Source organism: Gorilla gorilla, chromosome 16, assembly GCF_029281585.2.
Source record: "Gorilla gorilla gorilla isolate KB3781 chromosome 16, NHGRI_mGorGor1-v2.1_pri, whole genome shotgun sequence".
NCBI classification, from domain to species: Eukaryota; Metazoa; Chordata; class Mammalia; order Primates; family Hominidae; genus Gorilla; species Gorilla gorilla.
The window spans coordinates 60,429,833-60,456,940 of NC_073240.2; the positions used below are offsets into that span (position 1 = coordinate 60,429,833).

Here is a 27,108-nt window from a genome sequence, read left to right on the forward strand (position 1 = left end):
TTTTTGTTTGGAGGCACAAACACAATTTATTTCAATGTAAAGGTACTACCCAAATTAAACAGTTTAAATGCTTGTAACAAACGTGTTATCCAAAACAGCACAATATGATGATGCTAAGACTTACAAAATTAACCTAATTTACAGTATTGTCAAACATGATTTCATACAAACTTGAATAAACACCACATCTAACTAGGTCAAACAACTACTGAGTTCAAATAATTGATATGGAAGTATTTTGGTAAAGTGCCCATAGTGAGAGCAGTTTAAAGAGCAGCCCCTGTTTTCTATAGAAAAAGTTGTGACAGTGAATAACTCATCACATTCTCTGCAATACTACTCAGCACTCATACACACTCAGGGGAGCAATACCCTGGACACATAGCTTATTTCACATTAGTGAACAAACTCAAGATTTTTATAAAGTTCTGACTTTGGGCCAGAAGATAAAATGTCCCATATATACATATATACAAACCCTAATTCCTACCCTCTTAAATCCTCTAGTTCTAAGAATGGCTTTTTGACTTGTCTTTAAGTTTAGAAAGGAAAAAGTGTGCAATGCGCTTGCATTTGTACTTGCTGAATTATGAAACAAATATGTTAAATGAGAAAAAAACCTTGGGATGGTACTAATACACTTCGATTATATACATGATCTTTGGGTATTCGTGAGAATCAGTTTAACCATCTGTTGCCTTATGAAAAACTTAATTTTCTAAGTTACCCAGGAAATGTATTTAACCATTTACAAAAACAAAAATTCTAATATGCACTTTAGAAAATTGTGGTCTTATATACCTGCATATTTCTTCCATAAGACAGGTACACATTAAAAAATATTGCTCAATGACATAAAAATATATATTATTTCTTTCCTTTGCCATTTATGCATATAAATATTTCACCAAAGAAGATGCATCATTCAATAAACAAATGCAAAAACTGCTTTATATAAAGTGTGGTTCTCTATTTAGCAATATAAAATATAAAACGATAATAATACAGTTAGCTATTAAAGAGCTAAATTCAAGAAATTTGCAAACCAGTACAGCAGTGAACAGTCCCTTGTAAAATACAAAAGTCCATTACGAAAAAGTCAAGTCGATTTTGTAACAGGTTACATAAAAATATGGGCCAATAAATGCATTATGAATGCAGAAACAGCACTGCTCCATCAGCACATTCTTCAGTCTTGTTTGGACTAGATGCCAAACTTACTGTTCATTTTTCGGTTCATCTTGTTTTCCATTAAGTTCTTGATCAACTCTGTTTAATGAAGAATATATATAATAAGAAACCAGCAACTGAACAATTTTCTTTCTAAAAATAATGACTATTTTAGCATAGAATATTACTCTGTTAAAGACAAAGCTTTGCAAAGAAGCAGACATAGTAAAAACAGTTACCAAACATCATTTCCCCAACCAGAAAAGAGAATTTTTAAAGGCAGGAGGACACTGGCAAGAAATGTGACTGTTGTTTCTTTAAAGATTATAAAATACTTTACATACAAATGCATATAAACTTTTTTTTTTTTCTTTTTTTTGAGACGGAGTCTTGCTCTGTCACCCAGGCTGGAGTGCAGTGGCACAATGTCAGCTCACTGCAATCTCCGCCTCCTGGGTTCACACCATTCTCCTGCCTCAGCCTCCCGAGTTACTGGGACTACAGGAACCCGCCACCATGCCCGGCTAATTTTTTGTATTTTTAGTAGAGGTGGGGTTTCACCATGTTAGCCAGGATGGTCTCGATCTCCTGACCTCGTGATCCGCCTGCCTCAGCCTCCCAAAGTGCTGGGATTACAGGCGTGAGCCACCGTGCCCGGCCATAAACTTTCTTAAAAGTTCAAATTACATGGCATATTAAAATCTTGATCTGTAACTTGGCTGTGGTAGGGATCCAGGTGGTAAGAAAAGGCAGGAAAAACAACTCCCTCAAAAATGATTCTGTTGACTAAAATATGAAAATGCCATGAAGGCCACCAATTATCAATCAATATTTTAAAATCCAGTGATAAAAAATGCATCCTTATAGAACCCATAATTATTCTCCAAAACTTATTGGTACACAGTTTGTGAAGGCCTTAAATTTGTTTTGACAGTAAGAAGCCTTAAGAATTTAACATTCAAGGCCGGATGCCATGGCTCACGCCTGTAATCCCAGCACTTTGGGAGGCCTAGGCGGGTGGATCACGAGGTCAGGAGTTCGAGACCAGCCTGGCCAACACAGTGAAACCCCATCTCTACTAAAAATACAAAAATTAGCCAGGTGTGGTGGTACGCGTCTGTAGTCCCAGCTACTTGGGAGGCTGAGGTAGGAGAACCGCTTGAACCCAGGAGGCAGAGCTTGCAGTGAGCTGAGACCATGCCATTGCACTCCAGACTGGGTGACAGAGTGAGACTCTATGTCTTAAAAAAATAAATAAATAAAATAAAAAAAAGAATTTAACATTCAAAAATATCTAATATAAATTAATTATTGGCTAGACACAGTGGCTCACACCTATGATCCCAGCACTTTGGAAGGCCGAGGTGGGCGGACTGCTTGACCAGGAGTTTGAGACCAGCCTGGGCAACATGGCAAAACTCCGTCTCTACAAAAAATACAAAAATTAGCCAGGTAGGGTAGTGTGCACTTGTAGTCCCAGCTACTCAGAAGGCTGAGGTGGAAGGATTGCTTGAGCCCTGGAGACGGAGGCGACAGTGAACCGAGACTGCACCACTGCACTCCAGCCTGGGTGACAGAGGAAGACCCTGTCTCAAAAAAACAAAACAAAAACCCATCAAAAAGCTTATTTATTTAGTGGTGGGTTGGACATCAGTCATATCAAAATTTATGCATGTGGGCATTAGAAGGATTACATAATTACCACATAATAATTACAGACAACCCTTCGAAGCTAACAGTCTATTACTATTACATTTGTAGTGGTCTGAATAACTGATGAAGGGACCTTTAAACAATCCGGTATTAGATAAAGAAAAACATTTTTCGTATGTTTTTATTCTCATCACCCATTACTATGCCCACCTGAATATTAGTGAAACAGACCTAAAAGCCCTGGTCTGTGGTAAAGCCAAAGTAACATTTTAAAATATTTAAAATATTGTTATAAAAAATTTGGAATGTATTTCTGATAAGGCATGCAAAATATATCAAATCCTCTTAACATCTGAAATATCCTTACCAACTAATTTCATAATTATTTGTAAACTCCCCTGAAACATTTTAACAATCTGTATCTGCATGGCCACACTTGCATTCAGTTGTTTGAAAGAAACATTTTAAACATTTAAAACTGCTATCCTTTTTCTGTCACTGGGGACACTGGATCTCACTGTTGTCAACATTTCTTCAACCCTCTACCCCACAAGCCCCTCAAGAAAATGGTTTTGCCCCTTCTTCCCCTGCTCCCCAAAAACCTGCCATAGGGACTCATAGCTTCATACTCTTCTTAGCAACCACTACTTATCATATCATGCAGTTGTCACCTTAAATAAGCTCCCTTGCACCTAGCTTCTGTAAAGTTTCGTTTAGGCTGGGCACGGTGGCTGACGCCTGTAATCCCAGCACTTTGGGAGGCCGAGGTGGGTGGATCACCTGAGATCAGGAGTTCGAGACCATCCTGGCCAACATGGTGAAACCCAGTCTCTACTAAAAATGCAAAAATTAGCCAGGCATGGTGGTGGGTGCCTGTAATCCCAGCTACTTGGGAGGCTGAGGCAGCAGAATCGCTTGAACCCGGGAGGCAGAGACTGCAGTTAGCTGAGACTGGGCCATTGCACTCCCGCCTGGGTGACAAGAGTGAAACTCTGTCTCAAAACAAAACATGCCTCTCTACCTAAATTTAATTTAAAAATTAAATTTTATCATTTTCAGGTTGACAAAAATTTATTATTTTTTAAGACTAAAGAAACTACAAAAAACAGAACGTTTTTGAAAGATACATGTAATCATTCTATGGTTAAACACAAGTAAAAAAAAATCAAGATAAAATAGTGACAGGTTTCAAACAATACATTTAAATAAAAAGTACAAATTCCATATTTTTTCTGATGCCTAAATTACTTAACAGTATTAAAAACTTTTTTTAAAAAGGCTTAATACAGCATATTTTGTCAACAAAGGCAATTCACTGTGAAATCTATGAAGCAGCTGGCTTCAAAATATTCTACAATTACAAATCATATTTTTAATTTCAGCCACTTGTCTGTCGAATGCACAGCAATGCCTAGAAAGGAATGTGAAATCAGCATGATCTAAAATCACTGTCTACATTTCTATGTTAAAGTGTTGGTTAAACTGTGAAGTGTCATATAGAAGTGTAAAACTGATTCTATCACAAAGTCTACTAAATTCTCACTCATCAACAGAAACAAAATGTGTTCAAAGTTAAGAATGTTCCAGTTAGTTACAGTGGGCTCCTTAGAATGGTCAAGATAATTACATATAAATCTCTCACCATAACTCTTAAGATTGTATTAAAGTATGTTTTGCTAATTTAATTGCCAATATTTTAAAGATCTAACAAACTAGATCTAAATTCTACATTTTTCTAAATTATTATATAAAATTGTAAGTATTTTATACCCTTGCCTTTCATCATCTATGTCAAGGTATCAATAGATAATAGTTTGTTACGCTCAAAGCAGAAATGTTCAAAATTAAATTTAAAATAGAAAGCGAAGTGTTTAACTGTTAAATGGGACACTGAGATTTTAGGTATTTTATCACATGTAGAATTTGACTGGTTAGCAAGCCATTTAATTTAAGCATAAAAGAAATCAATGTTGGTTAGCCAAAGTATATATGCATTGCAAATATAATAATCAACCCCAGGGAAATAAATTGAGAACTTTGAAAAAGTCTGCAAAAATATTTCAAAAGCACAAGTTAGCGATTTAAAGAAAATGGTGAAACAGATAAAGTCTTAAAATTATTTGGTGTTCCAAATACCATTTTTAGTAATTTCTCTGGTTTCACCATTAGTACTTAGACTAAGAAGGAGAGAGAAGGGTCTGTGGTCTTTAATTGCTAATTGGCATCATATATGGCAATAAAACATGGTGAATCCAAGTCATATTCAGCCTTAGGAACTCTGGGTTCACCCTATATTTGGAAGTTGGGGTACATTTATATTTGCAAATGCTATTATCTTTGTCTACGAGCTAACCAACCAATAAGGAAGAGTTAGTCTGCAATGCAAATGGACTAGTCTAGATGCAACCCAGTCAAGGTGTGCATATACCTTTTTTGTTTCTTTTTAAACTTTTCTTCTTCATACCTTTGTAGGGAAGAGTTATTTCAGTAAATATACATGTTATGAAAATGAATAAAAACTTGAAAAAAGCTACTAAAAATAAACTCATTTAAATTTTCCAGCAAAACCAAAAATATTTACTACATGATGTAGAAAGTAAAAATTTACTTAGTAAATCTGACTTTCATACATTAAATAGACTAAAACCTCAGGTGAGCAGAACAAAGAAACTTTTCCACATGCATTGTAATACTCAGTTATTTATGTTAACAGCCTTCTACCAAGTCCAAGAAGTTACATGGAAGAATGTGAATCTGATAATCAGAACAGAATTTCAGTCACTGGAAAACATTAAGGTTATGATGATTTAAATATTTTTATTTATTTAGCAATATGATTATTCAATAATAATGATAATGATGAGTTTACTCAAATTTGTTGAGCACTATGTTCAAGTTTGGAGAATGTTCTTTAGTACTGATCAATTAGAGAAATCATCTCTTAGATTATAACTAGTCTATAAAAGTATAACATGAATCACAACCGGAAATAATTTATCCTAGTTCTTCAACTGACAGCCTGAAGAAAATGCTAACTTATAGGGATGGTGTGGGAAAATGGCTTCTTCCTCTTTTTCTTTGTTACACACACACACACACACACACACACACACACACACACGCACGCACACACGTGCGCACAGTTATAAAATATAATACATAAAGAATGAGTATTGAAAAGTATTATCCATTGCACATCAAAATGTTAAGATCCAATACAATTAAGGAAATAAAACAAAACATACTGTTTTATGCATTCTGGTATGCCAACGTATTCCATGGGGACAAGTTCTGCTAGTTCTGCCAAATTAAACACGTATCTAATTTTTTGGCTGAATTTCGAGCTATGGAAGAAAATAAAAATAATTACTTCCATATTTCTGACAAATACAATGGATACAATGTTTACAAGATACAAAAATCATGTCATTTTGAATGTTCAAAACACAAAAAGATGATAAATGTCTGAGGTGATGGATGTACTAATCACCCAGGTTTGATCATTATACAATGTATACACATATCAAAATATAGCTCTGTATCCCATAAATATGTATAGTTATTATGTGTTAACTAAAAATAAATAAAAAAAAAATATATAAATAAAGTCAATGGCTCTCAAAAATTACCTAATAAATGGTCTTGTAACAGCCAGAAGTGTTCTGATAAACCAAGAAGGATGTACAATGATTAGGGATTTTAGATTTTTCCGTAACCTGGAGTTAAAAAAAAAAAACACACACACACAAATTAAAAATTTCTATAAATTCTAATGCTAAAAGTCAAGACATCAATAAATATGTGCGAGTTTATACAAAATAATAGTTGAAAAATCTCACCCAAAAGTTCTCATTTAGGTGTGATACCCCTGTAGACAAGAAAATGCACTCTTAAATTCTGATGGTCCCTCCTACTGCTATGAAATGAACTTTACTTCATTTGGCCAGATTTATGTCCACAGTATAGCCTGTTACTAAATGTCTCCTAGCATACGCAATCACTTGTCTTCTGGACTCTGTTAACCAGGGAAAGAGGCCAATACTGAATGTAAAAGTAAACTATTCTCATTTTCCAAGACTAGGGAGAAATTGGTGCTAAGTTCTTCAAAACCATGAAAAGCACTGTGCAGGCAGAGAAGTGTGAGTGGAGAAGATGACCACAGGAACAAAAACAAATCAGATCTAACTCCTATTCTTAAGGAATTTAAAGTTTTGATTAAAAATTAAAGGTATTATCCTAGACCTCTTCTTTTTAAATGACTAAATACTTTTTGTATTATGCATATTTCACACATAAAGTGAGATACATATATAATCATAAGAGCTAGCCAATGTCAAATTTAGATGTGAAGAGAAACCTATTAATGGGTCTGACTTGATTTAAATTAGCCACAGCAAGATCAAACCAATTGGAAGATCACGTTCCTTCCATTAAGTACTGATGACTAACTCCCAAGACAAAACACTTCTAAAGCTTGTTCCAAAGAAAGATTACAACTAAATAAGCACCATTAAGAAACATAAATACTGAGCGCTGTGGCTCATGCCTGTAATCCTAGCACTTTGGGAGGCTGAGGCAGGTGGATCGCTTTAGTCCAGGAGTTCAAGAACCAGCCTGGGCAACATGTCGAAACGCTGTCTCTACAAAAAATACAAAAATTAGCTGGGTGTGGTGGCACATGCCTGTAGACCCAGCTACCTGGGAGGCTGAGGTGGGAGAATCACCTGAGCTTGGGAGGTTGCCACTACAGTGAGCAGAGAGTGCACCACTGCACTCCAGCCTAGATGACAGAGTGAGACCCTGTCTCAAAACAAAACAAAAACAAAAACATAAAACATGCTAAGCACTATAAATTAGGCAAAACTCAATGTAATGAAATAGGACACATACTACATTCTCCATCCTTTGCCAAGATGTAAATAGTAGGAAAAAAACTGTTCAATGTGGAGAAAATTGCATCTTATAAATAATGAGAAAGTCTTCCATTAAATAAGGAGAAATATAAAGCTACTTTATAAGTTTGAAGAATTAAGGTTATTCTTTATAGAAAAATCAAAATTGATTTCCCTCACAATATTCTAAAATGCTATCTTTAGAAAATAGAAACCTGCCATGAAATTAATAAATAAAATTTAAAAAATAAATGGTGTTTTAAAATAGCAACAGAAGGCTGGGCGCGGTGGCTCACGCCTGTAATCCCAGCACTTCAGGAGGCCGAGGTGGGCGGATCACCTAAGGTCAGGAGTTTGAGACCAGCCTGACCAACATGGAGAAACCCCATCTCTACAAAAAATACAACATTAGCTGGGCGTGGTGGCACATGCCTGTAATCCCAGCTACTTGGGAGGCTGAGGCAGAAGAATCGCTTGAACCTGGGAGGCGGAGGTTGTGGTGAACCGAGATTGTGCCATTGCACTCCAGCCTGGGCAACAAGAGTGAAACTCTGTCTCAAAAAAAAAAAAAAAGTTAAAAAAAAAAAAAAAAGCAACAAAAAACAAAGTTTGATTTCCTAAAGCCATTATAAAATTTTTTCAGACTAGCTTTCAACTTGTATTTGTATTACCTTCTATCAATTTGCTGATAACATTTCCTAAGCCATCCCAGACTGGGCATTTTTCTTCGAGTTGTTGCACCATTTAAATAAACTATCATGTAGTTTTCTGCTACTAACAGCTCCAAAGTGCCAATAACATATCTGTAAAAAACAAATTAAGTTTAAGCCTTAAAAATCACTGTGCATAACTGAACTAGGTTCTCTAAATTGTACCATTATACAATTCCTTCCTCTCTCCTACAATGAGAGCAACAATGAAAATGCTCAAACCGCATTAGCTAGTATTGCGATTATCTTATTTTTTAGAGATATATTTTGAAATGTTTCTAGGTGAAATGATTTGCTCCTGGGATTTGCTTCAAACTTGTAAACTGGGGGTTAGAAGTGGGAACAAAGTATAAATTGATAATTGTTGAAGTGACTGATACATGAAGATTTGATATACTTCTCTTTACCCCTGTGTATGTTTGAAACTTTCCACAATACGGTTTTTAAAAACTGCACTAACCTGAGAAATAGAATGACCTTGTGGAAACAGAACTGATTTGGCTCAATTATATTGGCCTTCTAGGGGTAAATGTAATTTAGCCACATGATTTTGAGACAAAAATCACTTCTTTACACTTAATGTGCCTGCAAATGTTAACATAAAACAGTTGGGACAGGTAAGGCATGGTGGCTTACTTGAGCCCAGGAGTTTGAGACCAACCCTGGCAACATAGTGAGACTCTGTCTCTACCAAAAATTAAGAAGTCAGCAGGATGTGGTGACATGTGCCTGCAGTCCCAGCCACTAGGGAGGCTGAGGTAGGAGGATGGCTTGAGCCCGTGAGGTCAAGGCTGCAGGGAGCCGTAGTTGTACCACTGCACTCCAGCCTGGGTGACAGAGTGAAACTCCATCTCAAAACAAAACAAAACAAAGTTGGAACAAATAATCTGAGATATATTTCCCAGTTTTAAAATGACAATTTTTCTCTTGAATTGGAAAACTATTGTTTCATAATATCAAAGAATAAGGACTCATCTAGTCCTGTATCTAGTAACAAATACTTTTACTTTAACCTTCATTCTGTTGTTCACAAACTTGCATGTAAAAAGATCTGGGATATTTACTTTTCTGAGACAGGGTCTTACTCTGTCACCCAGGGTACAGTGCAGTGGCAAAATCACAGTTCACTGCAGCTTTGACCTCATGGGCTCAGGTGATACTTCCACCTCAGCCTCCTGAGTAGGTGGGGCTACAGGCCCATACTACCACGCCTGGCTAATTTTTTGATATTGTAGAGAAAGGGCTTTGTCATATTGCCTAGGCTGGTCTCCAACTCCTGGACTCAAGTGATCTGCCCACTTCAGTCTCCGAAAGAACTGGAATATTTATAATTTTGAAAAAGGTTAAATTTCTTAAGGTGTAGATCTAATTAGCTCAGAATTCTGTCCAAATGTTTTTGTTAAATATATACTTACTTAAAAAGATTGTCCATCAGGTATCTATAGTTAGGCTGACTACTTTCAGGCATGAAACAGACAGCAAACACAACAATGGCATTTAATCCATCCCCATAATATCCTAAAAAAGATATCAAAGACAGTATCACCAGCACGATTTTACTCTTAGGCATTTTTAGAAGACATCTGTATGATTAATAAATTATAAATAAGAGTTTACTTTTCACAGATTTCTGTATTAAATGTATGTTTTGTAAATCTTATATGGTCTTACATAGAATTTTAATTTCTTCTTCCCAAAAAGAGAACAGTAAAATTTAAAGAGGACGGTGGACAGAAAAAACAAAAAAACCCAAGACCACTTAAATTCGCATATTTAAAAAGCCAGCCCTATTTTAGCAGGTAGACAAATATAGTGATATAACCCAATACAATACAGACACAATACAATATCTGCAATGTATTTTTATTTATTTCTATGATGCTTATGGTTAAAGTGGGTGCTTTTTTTTTTTTAGATGGAGTCTCGTTCTGTCGTCCAGGCTGGAGGGCAGTGGCACAATCTAGGCTCACTGCAACCTCTGCCTCCTGGCTTCACGCGATTCTCCTGCCTCCCGAGTAGCTGGGATTATAGGTGCACACCACCGTGCCCGGCTAATTTTTTGTGTATTTTTAGTAGAGATGGGGTTTCACTACGTTGGCCAGACTGGTCTCGAACTCCTGACCTCGTGATCTGCCTGCCACAGCCTCCCACAGTGCTGGGATTACAGGCGTGAGCCACCATGCCCGGCAAAGTGGGTGCTTTTTAATTTTTAATTTTTTTTTAGAGATAGCATCTTGCTCTATTGTCCAGGATGGAGTGCAGTGGCACAATCACAGCTCATGCAGCCTTGAACTTCTGGGCTCAAGGGATCTTCCCACCTCATAGCCTCCAGAGGAGCTGGGGATACAGCGCACACAAACATGCCTGGTTAACCTTTAAAAATTTTTTTTTGTAGAGGTAGGGTTTCACTGTGTTGCTCAGACTGGTCGTGAACTCCTGGCCTTAAGCAATCCTCCTCCTTTGGCCTCCCAAAGCACTGGGCACGAGCCACATCGCCAGAGCCATAAGTGGGTGATTTTTAAAAGGTAAGTTTATATTTAAAAATGCTAGCATTTTGTAGAAATTAGGACATTAAAACTAAATTAGGCCGGGCGAGGTGGCTCATGCTTGTAATTCCAGCACTTCGGGAGGCTGAGGTGGGCAGATCACTTGAGGCCAGGAATTTTGAGACCAGCCTGGCCAACATGGCGAAACCCCATCTCTACTAAAGATATAAAAAATTAGCTGGGTGTGGTGGTGTGCACCTGTAGTCCCAGCTACTCAGGAGGCTGAGGCAGGACAATCATTCAAACCTGGGAGGCGGAGGTTGCAGTGAGTCGAGACTGCGCCACTGCACTCCAGCCTGGGCAACAGAGCAAGACTTGGGTCTCAAAAAAAAACAAACAAACAAACAAACAAACAAAAAAAAAAAACAACAAAAAAAACTAAATTACATCTCTGACATAATTTTCAGTAATGGAAAACAGCGCTAAAACATGTATGTTTCAACAGCAGTCTTTAGATATTAAGCCAGTATTTAGTAGTAAATACTTCTGCTTTAACCTTCATTTCTATTGTTTACAAATTTGCACATGAAAAGATTTGAACATTTCAAGAACATCAGAATCTTCACTACCTTTCTTAATCACTCAGTCACAAAATATATTAAGTGTGATAATGCAATAAAATAAGGTGGTCTTATTTTCCCCTATAAAAAAAGTGCTATTTCTGAAAGATAAGAGATTTAAGCCATAAATCAGGTCTTACAATTTGATTCCTGTGAACTAGCTGAATAACGTACGTCTGTGGACTTCCTGATGCAGACTATGCCATTTTCTTCATCTGAGTACGATTAAATTAGGCAGAAGAATGCAACTACACATATTCATGTGATTTGCTTTCAGATGAATGAAGACTGTAGAAATAAGCAGGGGAATGCATCTGGCAGAGAGTAAATCAAGTGGAAATGACCCTGAAAAAAAATCAATCTGCTTGACCCATATGCCCCTCTGTCCTGTGTTAGGAGGATTTAAGGTAGTATGACATGCTCTACAGTGAGTTGTGTTCTGACTTACCACTAACATTCTAGCACTATTTACAATGTGCCTAGGTTAACTTCTGTATATGGTACTGTTAGATTGAAAGGATTTATAACTTAAACTTTTATGGCTTTTCCTATTTCTTAAGGGCAGGGACTTAAGCCTTGTATTTTTGTATATCCCATAAGTATGGAAAGTGGGTGCTGTATAGAAGTGTGCAGTGAACTAGTTCTCTATTAAAAAATAATTTGGGCTGGGCACTGTGGCTCATGCCTGTAATCCCAGCACTTTGGGAGTCTGAGGCGGGCAGATCACAAGGTCAGGAGTTCGAGACCAGCCTGGCCAATATGGTGAAACCCCGTCTGTACTAAAAATACAAAAATTAGCCGGGCGTGGTGGCACGCACCTGTAGTCCCACCTACTTGGGAGGCTGAGGCTGGTGTATCGCTTGAGCCTGGGAGGCAGAGGTTGCAGTGAGCCAAGATTGCGCCACTGCACTCCAGCCTGGGTGACAGAATGAGACTCCATCTCAAAAAAAAAAAAAAAAGAAAAAAAATTTGTTCACGGTTTTAAGGCAAATTAAGAGTTAAGGTTAAAAAGTCCAAGTTTTAGGGCCGGGCACGGTGGCTCATGCCTGTAGTCCCAGCACTTCGGGAGGCTGAGGTGAGCAAATCACGAGGTCAGGTGATCGAGACCATCCTGGCTAACATGGTGAAACCCTTTCTCTACTAAAAATACAAAAAATTAGCTGGGCATGGTGGCATGCACCTGTAATCCCAGCTACTCGGGAGACTGAGGCAGGAGAATCCCTTGAACCGAGGAGGCAGAGGTTGCAGTGAGCTGTCACGCCACTGCACTCCAGCCTGGGTGACAGAGCAAGACTCTGTCTCAAAACAAAACAAAAGAGTCCAAGTTTTACTTATATCCATAAATGACTTCTACAAGAATGTTGAAAGCAGTTTTGTTTATAACAGCCCAAGCTGGAAACAACTCACGTGCACATAAAAAAAAATGGATAAGCAAATTGTGGTTTATCCAAGCAATGGAAAACTACTCAGCAATAAGAAGGAATGTACTGTGGATACGTGCAACAACATGGATGAATCTCAAAAACTTCATGCTGAAAAGTAAACAAAAGAGTGCATAGGATGATTTTAGTTACTATATATGAAATTCTAGAAGAGGCAAAACTAATCAGGGGGTAGATATGACAGTGGCTACTGAAGGTGAGTATTCACTGAGCAGGGGTATTAAAGAATTCTTCTGGGACAATGAAAATGTTCTATATTTTTAGGGGTATGGGTTTTATATATATGGGTATATATGGTTACATGGGCATTTGTCAAAACTCATTGAACTGTACACTTAAGATCAGAGCATTTCACTGTTTATAAATTAGGGAGAATGTTCAGTCCCAGTTTTGGGTAGCCTAGAGACAGTTTAAAAAATTTTTTAATTTTGAGACAGGGTCAAAAAACAAAACAAAACAAAAAACTAGAGTGCAGTGGGATGATCACGGCCACTGAAGCCTCATCTTCCCAAGCTCAAGCTCTCTCTCCTCCCACCCCAGCCTCCTAAGTAGCTGGGACTACAGGCATATGCCACCACTCCTGGCTCATTTTTTTTTTTTTTTGTGGAGACGAGGTCTATGTTGCCCAAGCTGGTCCTGAACTCCTGGGCTCAAGTAATCCTCCTGCCTGAGCCTCCCAAATTGCTGGGATTACAAACCTGAGCCACCATGCCCAACCTGACAGTTTTCACTACAAATTCTTTTGTACTTTTTCAACTTACTGTATGCATATAATCATTTTTAAATGGTACTTTTATTCTTTTACTTTAAACCTGTCATGTTTCTAAAATGAATGAGAAATGCTTATTATTCTTTCAAAATTACATAATATCTCTAGGCAGAGTTTCTAAAAGTATTTAGAATTCTGATATTGCAGGAGACGGTTAGGGCGGGCGATCGCAGTGGAGTGCCGTGCAGTGCGGTGTGGGCGGCAGAGTTGGGGTGTCATGGAGAATGAGCGGAGCTTTTCGGATATCTGCGGTGGCCGCCTGGCCCTGCAGCGCCGCTACTACTCCCCTTCCTGCCGGGAATTCTGCCTCAGCTGCCCTGGGCTCTCGCTGCGTTCGCTCACCGCTGTCACCTGCACGGTGCGGCTGGCGGCCTACGGACTCTTCACCCTCTGCGAGAACAGCATGATCCTCTCTGCTGCCATCTTCATCACCCTCTTAGGTCTGCTTGGTTATCTCCATTTTGTGAAGATTGATCAGGAGACTGTTAATCATTGATTCCCTTGGCTTTCAGATGACTTCATCTTATGCTTCAGGCAAAGAAAGCACTACCTTCATAGAAATGGGCAAGGTCAAGGATATTGTCATCAATGAGGCTATTTACATGCAGAAGGTGATTTACTACCTCTGCATCTTATTGAAGGATCCAGTGGAACCACATGGGATATCGCAAGTAGTACCCGTCTTCCAGAGTGCCAAGCCCCGGCTGGACTGCTTGACTGAAGTATACAGGAGTTGCCAGGGGATCCTGGCACACCAGAAAGCCACATCAACAAGCCCATGAGCCCCAGCGTTCAGAAGGCCAGCACTGTCTTCCATGGGAGATGACTCTTAAGCCATAGGGGTTGGTTTTCCGTACTCCAAACCATCAGGTGGACACAGTCCTAGGAACCATTATGGATATAGTGCATCTCAGAGCCATAGAGCAGGTGACTGGAAATCTAACTCAGTATATTTCCATGTATTATAGTGTTTTCCTTGTAAGGTTTTGCCTACTTTACCAAAGGAGGGGAGACCTTAAGAATTTTGACACAGTATGTCAAAAGTAATGTCAGCAAAGAACACTGGGAAATTGCTAAGCATGTTCAGGTTTACTTTGTTGATGTTTGTGAAGCAAAACAATGGGAAACTGACATCAGATGTCTTAAGAAAGCTATATTTTCCAATAGTGCCCGTTGTGTAAAGTTACAAAAAAAACAAGCCCTCCAGGTACTGGTTAGCAGGAAGAAATGTCCTACAAAAGACGAGTCTGTCAATCTAGCGCCTGTGTTCTGTACAGGGCTTATTTACTCTTAATAAACAGATATCCTTCCAAAAAAAAAGAATTCTGATACTGCATTAAACAATCTGAAAAATCCTCAGTAACTCTTACCCCCATGGCTGATAACTTTTTTATAGGGTTCAATTGCCTTCATATCAACCCTGTGGTCCTGTTCTCCAATCCTGAACATACGCCAGCGTCGTCCATCTTCTTTTTCCTCTGCTGCTGTGTATTCAGTAATTGAGCCTTTCCTAATTACTTCAGTAGTCTTGGGTTTTGGAAGATCATCTGTCAAAATAAAAAGGTTTTGAATCACAAATTGTTATACAACAAAAATCAAATTATACGTTAACCACTTTACTACCTAGATTTTACAGAGAATTTTCATTATACCATCTGCACAATTTTAAATCTCTCTTCCATAAAGGAGGAAAAGGCTTATTCTTAACATGAGGCTGTTTTATGTCTTTGGAAATCATGGTTCTTTAACTTTTATTGCCCAATTTAGCAAAAACCACCTAATCATAGTGCAACGTATATCCACAAGTTCAGAAAATATAATTCGTAGAGTCATCAAAATCTTAGTACACTGGCCTTACAATGCCTTTCCAGATTCAACTTGTGACAATATTCTCCCTGGCAGTTATGACTATAGGTTACTTCAAGTAGCTATCTGGGAGCCAATTTTGTTGTTGTTGAGCACATAAATTAACTGTAATACCAGATAGGAAGTGGTTAACTACTCAATGATCACTTCTCATTTGATCAGTTTTATAAAGCAGAAATGTATTTATAATACTTTGAAGTATACATGCAGAAGTCTATTTAAATTAGCATTAGCCAAAGCATAAGCACCAATGATTAAGTGTAATTTATGTTTTGAGATTGCAGTTTAGCTGATTTTCAATGTAGTAATGATTTTCAAAATTTCAGTATTATAGTCCTTACCAAAAGATGGGGGGAGGGGGAAACCTACTGCATGTTAGTTGTTTCCAAGACAAAGCTGTTAACGGAAAATATCCTTCCAGGAAATGACTACAGCAGCATTAAAGAAAGAAGAGACAAAACACATAGGCACAAAACTATTTCAGTATCTTTACAAAGTATTGCTTACTACTGGACTGTTTATTGAACCAGTAAAACAGGGAAGAAAAAAGAAACCAAAAATATAGCATATCACACTTTATTACAGTAAAATACTGAATGCTAAACACTACTGTGAAAACAAAATCATTTTCAAGATGGAAAAAACATATGTAAAAATTATAACAACTATATATAAGATACCGTAGATAATTTTGTAATTAAAGGAAGCATGCAAAGTAAAACACAGCACAATTCCTTTGAATTACAAGTAATAAGGAATACTAGGTTCGGGGGCTAAAAGTATACATTAATTTAAGTTGGTCATTTCACAAAGTAGAGCAATGTCAGGCAAACCTACTTAAAAAGTCACCCCAAAAGCCTCCTTTCAGAACTCCCTTCCCACAAACTGTTAACTATATGTCTCTTCAAAAGTTTCTTACTTGATTGACTGAAAAAGAGCATGCCATAATTATCAAGAAATATTTTTGAAACAACTATGAAAAAAACATGACAGCAGTGGGCAAATAAGAGGGGAAAAAAGCCACTGGTGTACTCTACTATATACACACTTTTTAAGTCCTTGAGAATATTCAAGGGTTAGCAGAATTTCCTATCTTAGTAACAAATATATGAACTTTAGAAAGAATGATGTATTTCAAACAAAATCCCTTAGTACATTAATAAAGATCAGATTAAAAACAGTGAAACATTTACCTTCCCACTCAAACTCATTACTATTCTCTGACGGTGTGTCTAAGCCATCTAAGTCAATCTCCCCACTTTCATCCAAATCATCTGACAATACAGAGCCATCACTAGGATCCAGTGTCAGGCTAATGTCTGGAGCCATTAGTTTCTTTCTCACTTTATTTCCATTAACTTCTAGTGAGCCTGGAATTGGAAAATAAAGAAAAAGATACGTAACAAGGAATGCTTAGATGCTAAAGTTGAATAAGAAAAATTTTAACTACCCCATTCTTGGGAAAAAATAATATTAATTAAACATAATTTCAAAGCACCTATTCACAAAATTTTTATTCTCCTCATTATTGCTTCTACATCGTTGGCAAGAGATCAATAAAGTATCAATGTCTTTTAAATAGAGGCAGACCTTATAGATACCTCTTACCACTAAAAATGATCTCCTCCACCCCTTTACTGTAAAACTTTCCAAAAACCAAGCGTATGTTTTTGGAATTTTTTTAAAGCATTCTAAAAATGCTTTCCTCAATGTTCAACTTATACTTTGACTTCTATGATGGAATAAAAACTCAAGTTTTTTTTTTTTTGGACAAAGAAATGTGTTTTAAAAAATAACACAAAGTCCATAATTTCATTGAAAGTAAGTGTCAAGCTCTTACCAGGCTGGTCCTCTGGTCCACTTATAGCTAGTATATCTGCTTCAATACTATCATCTTCTGGTAAAGGTCTAGAAGACACAGGCATACTTTTTAATCCAGAAATTAGGAAAGAATTTTTTTTTGAAGTTCAATCTATTAAACATAACAGCTTATAGAAATAATTATTTGGAAAATGGAATAAAGCAGTGTTGTTGTTGTTTTTGAGACAGGGTCTTGCTGTCTGTCACCTAGGCTGGAATACAATGGCACAATCATGGCTCACTGCAGCCTTAACTCCTGGGCTTAAGAGATCCTCCCGAGTATCTAAGACTACAGGTGCGTGCCACGACGCTTGGCTAATTTTTAGTAGAGACAGGGTCTTGCTATGTTACCCAGGCTGGCCTCGAACTTTTGGGCTCAAACGATTTTCCTGCCTTGACCTCCCTAAGTGTTGGGATTACAGGCATGAGCCACTGTGCCCAGCCTAGCAGTGTTTAAGATAAAGCCTCAGCCTTCTGAGTAGCTAGGACTACAGTGGCACACCAACATGCCCAGCTAATTTTAAAAGTTTTTTTTGTAGAGACCGGGTATTGCTATGTTGCCCAGGCTGGTCTAAAGCAATCCTTCTGCCTTGGCCTCCCAAAGCACTAGGATTATAGGTGTGAGCTGCAATGCCTGGCTACACTTTCAAAGTAAAAATTCTGACTGTCAGAGCTGACTTATACACTTATTATATATAAGTAACACATAAAAGTAGATATAAATTCCTTATGCAACAGCTCTTATACAATTATAAAACACATAACAATTTTAAACAAATATGACTGAAATGCACAAATATAATGTGATGTATGATGCAATGTAAGAAGCTCAATTTTTACTCACGAGACTACAGTAACAATGGTTCAATTCTTCTGAGATCAGCATTCCTATATTTACTATCACCACCATATGCAACAGTGACTCAGGTCTCCTATCAGCTGTCCAACTGCTAAGCTATCCAACTGCTAAGGCACCTGATTACGCACTAGGATGTCTTCTGACCAGTATGGCACGGAAGCACTATTTAAATATAAGGTCTGCCTTTGCTCTCTTTTTCATTAGCCTACCTGGTGCCAATATAATTGTAAATACAAATGCAAACATGTCAAGGTGGCTGGCCAGATAAGCTAGAAAATCCTTATTAATTTACTTACTAAGGTTTTTTTTTTTTTGGTGGGGGGGAACCCACAAAGTTTTTTTTTTTTTTTTTGAGACAGAGCCTTGCTCGGTCGCCCAAGCTGGAGTGCAGCAGCGCGACCTTAGCTCACGGCAACCCCTGCCTCCTGGTTTCAGGTGATTCTTGTGCCTCTGCCTCCTAAGTAGCTGACTACAGGCGCGCGCCAAGCCTGGCTAATTTTTTGTATTTTTAGTAGAGACGGGGTTTCACCATGTTGGCCACGTTGGTCTCAAACTCCTGGCCTCAAGTGATCTGCCTATCTCGGCCTCCCAAAGTGCTGGGGTTACAGGCATGAGCCACCGCACCTGGCCACAAAATTTTAAAGACAACTAAAGACCTCATTCTCTGAGGAATCCCTCAGACCTTATTTAAAGGAAAACAAAAACAAAACAAAACAAACAAACCACACTAAAACACTTTATTATAAAAGCAAAAATTTGCAAACTTAAGTGACCAAAACAAAAATGAAAGATTATAGAAGATTATATATATACTTGGTTGGAAAGTAAGATACAAGAGAATCAATCTAACTCTTCCGAAGAAACTTTTACTTCCTAGTATCAAATGATCGCCTTGTATTACTGAGTTTCTCAGTGACATCTCAGCTGTGCAGTGGCTCACACCTGTAATCCCAGCACTTTGGGAGGCCGAGGCAGGCAGATCACGAGGTCAGGAGTTTGAGACCAGCCTGGCCAATATGGTGAAACACCGTCTCTACTAAAAATACAAAAATTAGCCAGGCGTGGTGGCGCACACCTATAGTCCCAGCTACTTGGGAGGTGGAGGCAGAAGAATCGCTTGAATCCAGGAAGCGGAGGTTGCAGTGAGCTGAGATCGCGCCACTGCACTCCAGCACTCCAGCCTGGGCAACAGAGCAAGACTCCGTCTCAAAAAAAAAAAAAAAAGTAACATCTCGATAAAGAAATTTTGAAGTTTTATTCTAAAATTGTTTTCATTTAAAAGCATTGCTCACATTGGAAAATCTTCATCTTGCCATTCTTCTTTAAGTTCCACACCTTCCATCCTCAGCCTGGATTCAATGTCAACTACAAACTCTTGATAATCCAGGGAGCCAATGTCCTATGAAGAGAGAAAAATGTATAACTTAATTTCCACTTTACTTTTTATCCACTGAAAAGGTGTGATAATCTTATATATTAGTTTATACTTGATGTTTAGTACAGTGGTCTGGTCATGAAATTCATTTACAGGGTTGCAATTTTTTTTTTTTTTTTTAAAGAAAAGAGAATACTCAGACTACATATATTCTCGGAAAGTTAAACACTGTTTATAGTAAGGATACTGTTCAGTGAAAATACTTGTTTTCAGTTGCATGTATAGTATCTCAGGTTATGATTGAAAATATATTTCATACTATGGATTATATTAAAAAATTTGAAGTGGGGTAAGAAATAAAAATGTTCTTTATTACAGATTCATAATTAAATTTTCTATCCCTTGGATAGAGGTTGATTCTAGACAGTAAATAATAGTAAATCAATAATATTTAAACTCATGATTCAGCAGAGTCAGGTGGTGTGCTGTCTTTCATATTTCCTTCTCAATAGTTTGATGCCACAATTCCTGAGCCACTTAAAGAAGTGTATTCAATAACTTGTCCCGTAAATGAATTATGCAATCTTTTCATTTGTTTCATATCTATACTATGCCCTTCTCATATAGCTCGGCATGTTTTCAAACACTGAACTTGGTGAATGCCCTTTTATGCAACTACATATTATAACATATGCCATGAACTTTAGTTTTAGTTTTTCCAAGGAATCACGTGAGTGCCAATATCCTCATTTTAAAAGTAAGAAATCTAGAGATACTCCCTCTGGTGATGGAGTAAGAAATAGAAGTTTAGATAAGGTAAAGATCAACTGGTTAACAATGCAACAAAACAGTGAAAACTATAGAAGGAAAGAGGTATACACGAGTATTTAGTTCATTTACATTCAAGTCAACAGATGTCTAAAGTTATTCAACAAACAGCAGTAACATATTTCTGTTCTTCTCTTTTCTTTTTGCAGTAACATATTTAAGAGATATGGAGCATCACTAGCAGTACTAAAAATAAAGTTAAAAGTCGTTGACACTAGGGCGGGCGCGGTGGCTCACGCCTGTAATCCCAGCACTTTGGGAGGCCGAGGTGGGCGGATCACTTGAGGTCAGGAGTTCAAAACCAGCCTGGCCAACACGGTGAAACCCAGTCTCTACTAAAAATACAAAAACATTAGCCGGATGTGGTGGCAGGCGCCTGTAATCCCAGCTACTTGGGAGGCTGAGGCAGGAGAATCGCTTGAACCTGGGAGGTGGAGGTTGCAGCGAGCCGAGGTCACCCCATTGCACTCCAGCCTGGGTGACAGAGCAAAACCAGTAGAAGAGGAAAGACGGTGAAATGCAGAAAATGACTAATGCTTTTTCATAGTAAGTCCTTCTATACCATTTGATTTTTAAAACGATACTATCTGTGATTTTAAAAGATATTTATTAAATAAAATCAATTATGTCAGCCATTCACATCAACCAGTCTTCTAAAAGAAAAATGTGGTCATGTCCTATAGCTATCTTATCTGCTATGTCAACATTCAAAAAATGCACAAAGTTATATAGAAAAAAGCCTTATGTTCCGTAATGACAAAATTACAATGGAAATATCCTGAAGTGTTAGATTTCACAAGGTAAGCTAAATTTTTATCTCTGCCAAGGCTGGAAGGCTCTCTTCCCAGTTTGAATTTTTACTTATACTCAAGAGAACGTTTTAAACATTCCCAAAAGGTTTCAATGTTTGATGATACACTTGTTAGCACAGAAAAAAAATGGTAGATGCTGACTTTTCCACACCAACTTATTTGCTTGAAAAAGTCATTTACATATAGGAGTAAGGTTTTTAATTCTCTGGGAAAACAATGATCTAGGCAGTTTTGATAAGTTAATGAAAAACATTTAAAATAATCTTTACTTATTTAGCACTTTCTCTGTTGGGAGGGAAAAATAAACAAAAAGAGGGACACCTACCTTACGAAACAATCCCCTCTGTTTAGAACAGAAATAGTAGAAAGGAGCCCACAATTACAATCAACAAGCCCAAATGGTGAAAATACTTACTACTCTAGAATTACAATGCTCAAGTGAGACCAAAGCATTCTATGACTAAAGGCTGAAAACTCTTCAGTCTTTTGTAGATGTTTAATTTACTGTATTTCCCAATGTTTAAGTTTTCTTAAGTCTTTGGTACTCACTCTAAAGTGAACAATGTATTTTCCTAAATTCAATAATCAGAAAAGCTTTCTATTATCTTGTCGCACCTTTTTATTGTGTGTTGAAAAAAATACCAGGATGTTGTCTGGGTGTCTTTTTCAAATATCTCAAATACTCAGAAAAATATTTAGCATTTCAAAAATAAAAGCAGAAACTGAAAGTTGTACCCAATATATTCCCAACACCTACCATGGTGCCTAGCACATAATAGGCCTATAAAAATTAAGTAAATAATACTTACCTGTAGGGTATGGACACTGGTCAGCAAACCTTTGCTCAATCTCTTAGGCTTATTTTGCTTATTAAACTACATGAATAGGATTTGTCACGTGTTAGCCCATAAAAATGTAACAAAAATATTCTGTGGGAACCTACACACCAGCAATATTAATTTCTGTTTGTAAAATTGTTCCTCACTGATAAGAGGAAAGGTTTATCTTGGGAAATTCTAGAAGACAATCCATTCCTTTCAGCTGCTTAACCATTGGAACAAGTTTGTCTCTGTGAAAATAGCTCCTTGAGGCCAGACGTGGTGGCTCACACCTGTAATCCCAGCACTTTGGGAGGCTGAGGTGGGTGGATCACCTGAGGTCAGGAGTTTGAGACCAGCCTGACCAAGACGGTGATACCCCGTTTCCACAAAAAATACAAAAAATCAGCCAGGCGTGGTGGCGCCTGCCTGTAATCCCAGCTACTATGGAGGCTGAGGCAGGAGAATCGCTGGAACCCCAGAGGTGGAGGTTGCAGTGAGCTGAGATTGCACCACTGCACTCCAGCCTGGGCGACAAAGGGAGACTGTCTCAAAAAACAAAACAAAACAAAACAAACAACAAAAACTAAATAGCTCCTCGAAACACAGGCAGCCCAAGTCTTTCAGCTATCTCAGCCTATTTATTCCATTTTTAACTTAATATCATATTGAATCATGTGTTAATACCTCAGCATATAGACATGGATATTTAGTTTGAGGATAATCAATTATCTAGTTAAACAGAACTTGGGGAGAGAGATATAGATAGATTTAGTCTACCATTTCATCATGAATTTTAGGGGAAAAGTACACTAGGTAGATCAAAACAATTTAAACAATTGAGGGAGTACTGTTTCTTGGAAGCACTTTATCATCAAACAGCTGTTAAGAACAGGAAACAAGGAGTTAATATAACCACAACCACTTTGAAGAAAATGAGGACTCACAAGTTAACTGTTGTTGCTTCCCATTTCTTGTTCATGTATTTTTTTTTTGGAAATTAGAATGGGAAATAACACTTTAAGATGATATTTGTTAAAATAACCTGTTGGCACAGGAATAACTTGATTTCTCAATAGATTGACTCTTGGTAGTGGTGGCACATCCTTATGCCACTTACTTGTTGCAGTCATAAAGATAAATTCAAAACAGTTGTTGACCTTAGGTTAAAAATCAAAGAGATAATTGATTCCTTCTGACATAGCTTCAAGGGGGAGGAGTACTGGTAAATCCAACCAGGATGAAGCAGCTTTCCCCAGGCAGTTTAGCAACATAAGCAAAAATTAAATGTTAAGATCACATTTAGGCCAGGCTCAGTGGCTCAGTCCTGTAATCCTAACACCTTGGGAGTACAAGGTGGGAAGATGGTTTAAGCCCAGAAGTTCAAGCCTAGCTTGGGCAACACAGTGAGATCTGTCTCTACAATTTTTTTTAAAGATCGCATTAGAACTGTTTAGATTATAACACAATTTTACACAGTGATTTTACTATATGCAGTTTAATACTGGTGCTGCAATAGGTGCCAGTAATGACCGTTTACGCGGAAATCAATTACATTAGGCAGATGGAAACGCCCAGGCAAGCCTTTCACTTCCCCATTTAAACAAAAAGGTTTCATTCTAAACATTTATGTTCACTTTTTAACCAACAGCCTGTATGTTTAGGAGATCACCAAACATCCTTGAAAAAATCCTAGACATGTGCTTGTCATTGCTCCCTTGAGGGTAGTTTTTAAACAATGAAATGAAACGCTCTATCAGAAATGTTAACACAAGCCGGGCGTGGTGGCTCACACCTGTAATCCCAACACTTTGGGAGGCTGAGGCGTACCGATCACCTGACCAGGACTCCGATCAGGAGTTCAAGACCAGCCTGGCCAACATGGTGAAACTCCATCTCTACCAAAAATACAAAAATTAGCCGGGAGTGGTGGCACTGGCCTGTAATCCAAGCGATCAGGGAGGCTGAGGCAGGAGAATCGCTTGAACCTGGGAGGCAGAGGTTGCAGTGAGCCGAGATTGCGCCACTGCATTCCAGCCTCGGTGACAGAGCGAGACTGCATCTCAAAAAAGCTAAATAAAATAAAATAAATGTTAACACAAAATTTAGAGGAAAAACTAGAATGGTGCTGAGTTCTCTCAAAACTGTGAAAATAAATCAAAAGATGACTGTGCCACCTACAAAAGTTACATTTATTGTCACTATGCGGAACACACTGAAAATGCTGAGATCTTTAAAAAGATAATCTACTAACTGATGTCTCAGCTTGTTGTAGTTAGAAATATTAGTTGCAATATAAAACTATAATCGTGGAATATTACTATCACCACATTATACTAGTACTCTGCTTAATAGGATGTAAACTTACTTTATAGGATGTAACACGACATCTTTTCATCTTTTTTTTTTTTGAGACGGAGTCTCACTCTGTCGCCCAGGCTGGAGTGCAGTGCTGCAATCTCGGCTCGCTACAACCTCCACCTCCCAGGTTCAAGTGATTCTTGTGCCTCAGTCTCCCGAGTAGCTGGGATTGCAGGCACGAGCAACCATGCCTGGCTAATTTTTGTATTTTTAGTAGAGATGGGGTTTCATCACGTTGGCCAGGTTTGTCTCATCTCATTGCTTTATCATTTTTTGCTCCTGACCTCAGGTGATCCGCCCACCTTGGCCACCCAAAGTAACAAGACATCTTTCAATCTATCAGCCCGGTAACTTACTAGATCTGGTTACATATACTTTCTCTGACACCTTCCTCCCTATTGCTCCTTCTACCAGCATTACTCCAGATAGAATGAACAGAACTTTTCCAGAGTGCTTTTCACATTTACTAACCACTTTTACATCCATCATCTCATGTTCCAACCAGCAACTTTGGGATGCATGACACTTGTGTTATCATCATTTTATCTTATATATGAGGCAATGACACTACATCCTGGTCCCCATATCTAGTCCGGAACTGTTTCTAATATAGCACACCGTCTCCAGTGCACTGACAATTTTATACAGAATAAGCCTGTAATGCCTGATTTGGCTACACTTAGCTTCAAAGGTCTTGTAATGCCTGAAGACCATAATAGCACTGACTTATGATAATCTAGTTCAAGTTCCGTTTGCAGAAGTGGATCTGTCATACTTCCGGTCTAAGCCCAGCAGTATTAGGCTGCACTAGAGATTATGAAGACTAGGAATAGAGTTTAGAGAAAATGTAAACCAACAAGAACTAAGAATATGTGCAAAATGATCAAGAAACTAGCCTGCAGGGGTAACTTAATTGGGTAAGGTCAGTTGTAACTTTGAGGAAACATCCATTTACAAATTACAGAATTTGTTTCTACAATTGCAGAGATTCCTATAAAATGTTAGAAAAACTACATTTAATTGAAAATAAGAAATCAGGTATTAGGTGAAATAGAGATCCTAATCAAGAGAAGGTGAGAATGAAAAAAGCAACACTAAAATGCAATCACATAGTTTATTCAATTAAATAAATAGGAGGCACTGTAACTATCTTGATGAACATCGCAAAAGCTGTTTCGTCAAAGAGCTCACAAGACACACAGACAAGTAACTCTCCAGCGGCATGAAATGCATCCAGAAATCCAAACCATTTTGCTAGGTATTTAAACAGAAAGGGTAGTGTCTAGATTCACGCGGGGACTCGGCTTTTGACGTACACACTCTGTATTTGGTTTAGCGTACTAGGGAAGATCTATTAAAGCCCTGATTACTTATGCTGCTTCCGTGTCTATTCCCCGAGGTGACGAGGCATACCAGAAGTCCAAGTTTCTTTGTTCTGTACCAGGACGGACGCTGGTCATAAATACTGAACCATCGTAGCCCAGCCACTTCACCCACACCAGGGTAAAAGGGTGGGGGAGCGGAGGAGGGGCAAGGTTCCATCCCGAGCACAACTACCAGAAACGGAAAAGCGACGGGGTGGGGGGCCAAACTGCCAAATACAAACAGGACCCAAGCCAAGGGCGGGGACCTAAGCTGGGCGGGGATCCAGGAAGCACCTCCCGAGCAGGTTCTATGGCTCCCCCTACCAAGGGTAACTCTCTGGGTTTCCTCTCCCCGGACGTCGTGGGCACGCGCCCGACAGACTTTCGCCCCTAGGCCGGTTCCCAGTCCAGCTCCGGAGCCACCGTGCCGAGTTCTCCCAGGCCGCACTCACCCCGGAGGAAGCCTTGGCTCCCTCGTCCTCTTCGCCCCTCCAGGCCGGCGACGTGGGGCTGACGGCCAGGTCGCAAAAAGCAGCGCCGAGCGGAGCCCGCTCCCCTCGGTCGGCGGTGGAGACCACGGCCCAATCCCCCGGCCGCAGCGGCACGGCGTCGGCGGCAGCAGCTGACCCGGACACAGTGATAGGCCCCGGCGGAAGTGATAACATCCCGACCTCCTCCGGGCGCGGCAGCCGGCGGTGGAGGCGGCGGAGGCGTGGCGGCGGCGGAGGCGTGGCGGCGGCGGAGGCGTGGCGGCGGCGGAGGCGTGGCGGCGGCGGAGGCGTGGCGGCGGCGGAGGCGTGGCGGCGGCGGAGGCGTGGCGGCGGCGGAGGCGTGGCGGCGGCGGAGGCGTGGCGGCGGCGGAGGCGTGGCGGCGGCGGAGGCGTGGCGGCGGCGGAGGCGTGCCGTCTTCTTGAAACTCACACAGCATCCCCCCAACCCCCTCAGACGTCACGGGCTAGCGCTCGCGCCTGCATTCGCGGGGTCGGCCTTCCTTGCCTGTGGGCGGACCCGTCGCGTCGACTCCTTATTGGTGGCGTTACTACGCCTCAAGGCGTTTCTTCCCTCTTTGCTGTCCGCAGGGACGCTGCCTGGTAGTTTCAGTTATTTTTGTTTTCTTTCTGCCTGTCTTTATTGATCATTACAGTAGGTGAAATTATCGATATCAATAATAATATTGTATTGCAATAGGTGCAATTATCAATATCAATATTATTACAACAGGT

The 27,108-nt window shown here is 39.1% G+C and overlaps 1 protein-coding gene and 1 pseudogene across 3 annotated transcripts; one reads left to right on the forward strand and one right to left on the reverse strand.

Annotated features, from left to right (window-relative positions):
• Nucleotides 1-26,698, reverse strand: BNIP2 (BCL2 interacting protein 2). 3 transcript variants are annotated; one of them, XM_019010902.4, is made up of 11 exons: nt 26,338-26,698; nt 19,620-19,726; nt 17,449-17,516; nt 16,802-16,978; nt 15,113-15,289; nt 9,841-9,943; nt 8,387-8,518; nt 6,453-6,539; nt 6,069-6,167; nt 5,252-5,287; nt 1-1,269 (listed from the first exon to the last, which is right to left on the reverse strand). In XM_019010902.4, the coding sequence occupies exons 1-11, from the start codon at nt 26,548-26,550 to the stop codon at nt 1,218-1,220; spliced, it is 1,251 nt and encodes a 416-aa protein (XP_018866447.2). In that variant the 5' UTR covers nt 26,551-26,698; the 3' UTR covers nt 1-1,217. The 3 variants fall into 3 exon arrangements, with proteins under 3 accessions (XP_018866447.2, XP_030858018.1, XP_030858019.2); XM_031002158.3 differs by lacking the exon at nt 5,252-5,287; XM_031002159.3 differs by lacking the exons at nt 5,252-5,287; nt 26,338-26,698 and adding an exon at nt 25,935-25,953.
• Nucleotides 13,960-14,968, forward strand: LOC101153095 (phosphatidylinositol N-acetylglucosaminyltransferase subunit H-like; annotated as a pseudogene).
• Nucleotides 26,699-27,108: the final 410 nt, after the last annotated feature.

Bases quoted from the DNA above. Each gene is read 5' to 3' on its own strand.
- BNIP2 (XM_019010902.4), bottom strand. From the start codon at position 26,550: ATGTTATCACTTCCGCCGGGGCCTATCACTGTGTCCGGGTCAGCTGCT. The intron at 6,168-6,452 runs GTAATTTTTGAG...TTTCTTCCATAG, and splicing joins GTTACAAGACCATTTATTAG to CTCGAAATTCAGCCAAAAAA. The intron at 1,270-5,251 runs GTATATGCACAC...TTCATTAAACAG, and splicing joins TTTAAAAAGAAACAAAAAAG to AGTTGATCAAGAACTTAATG.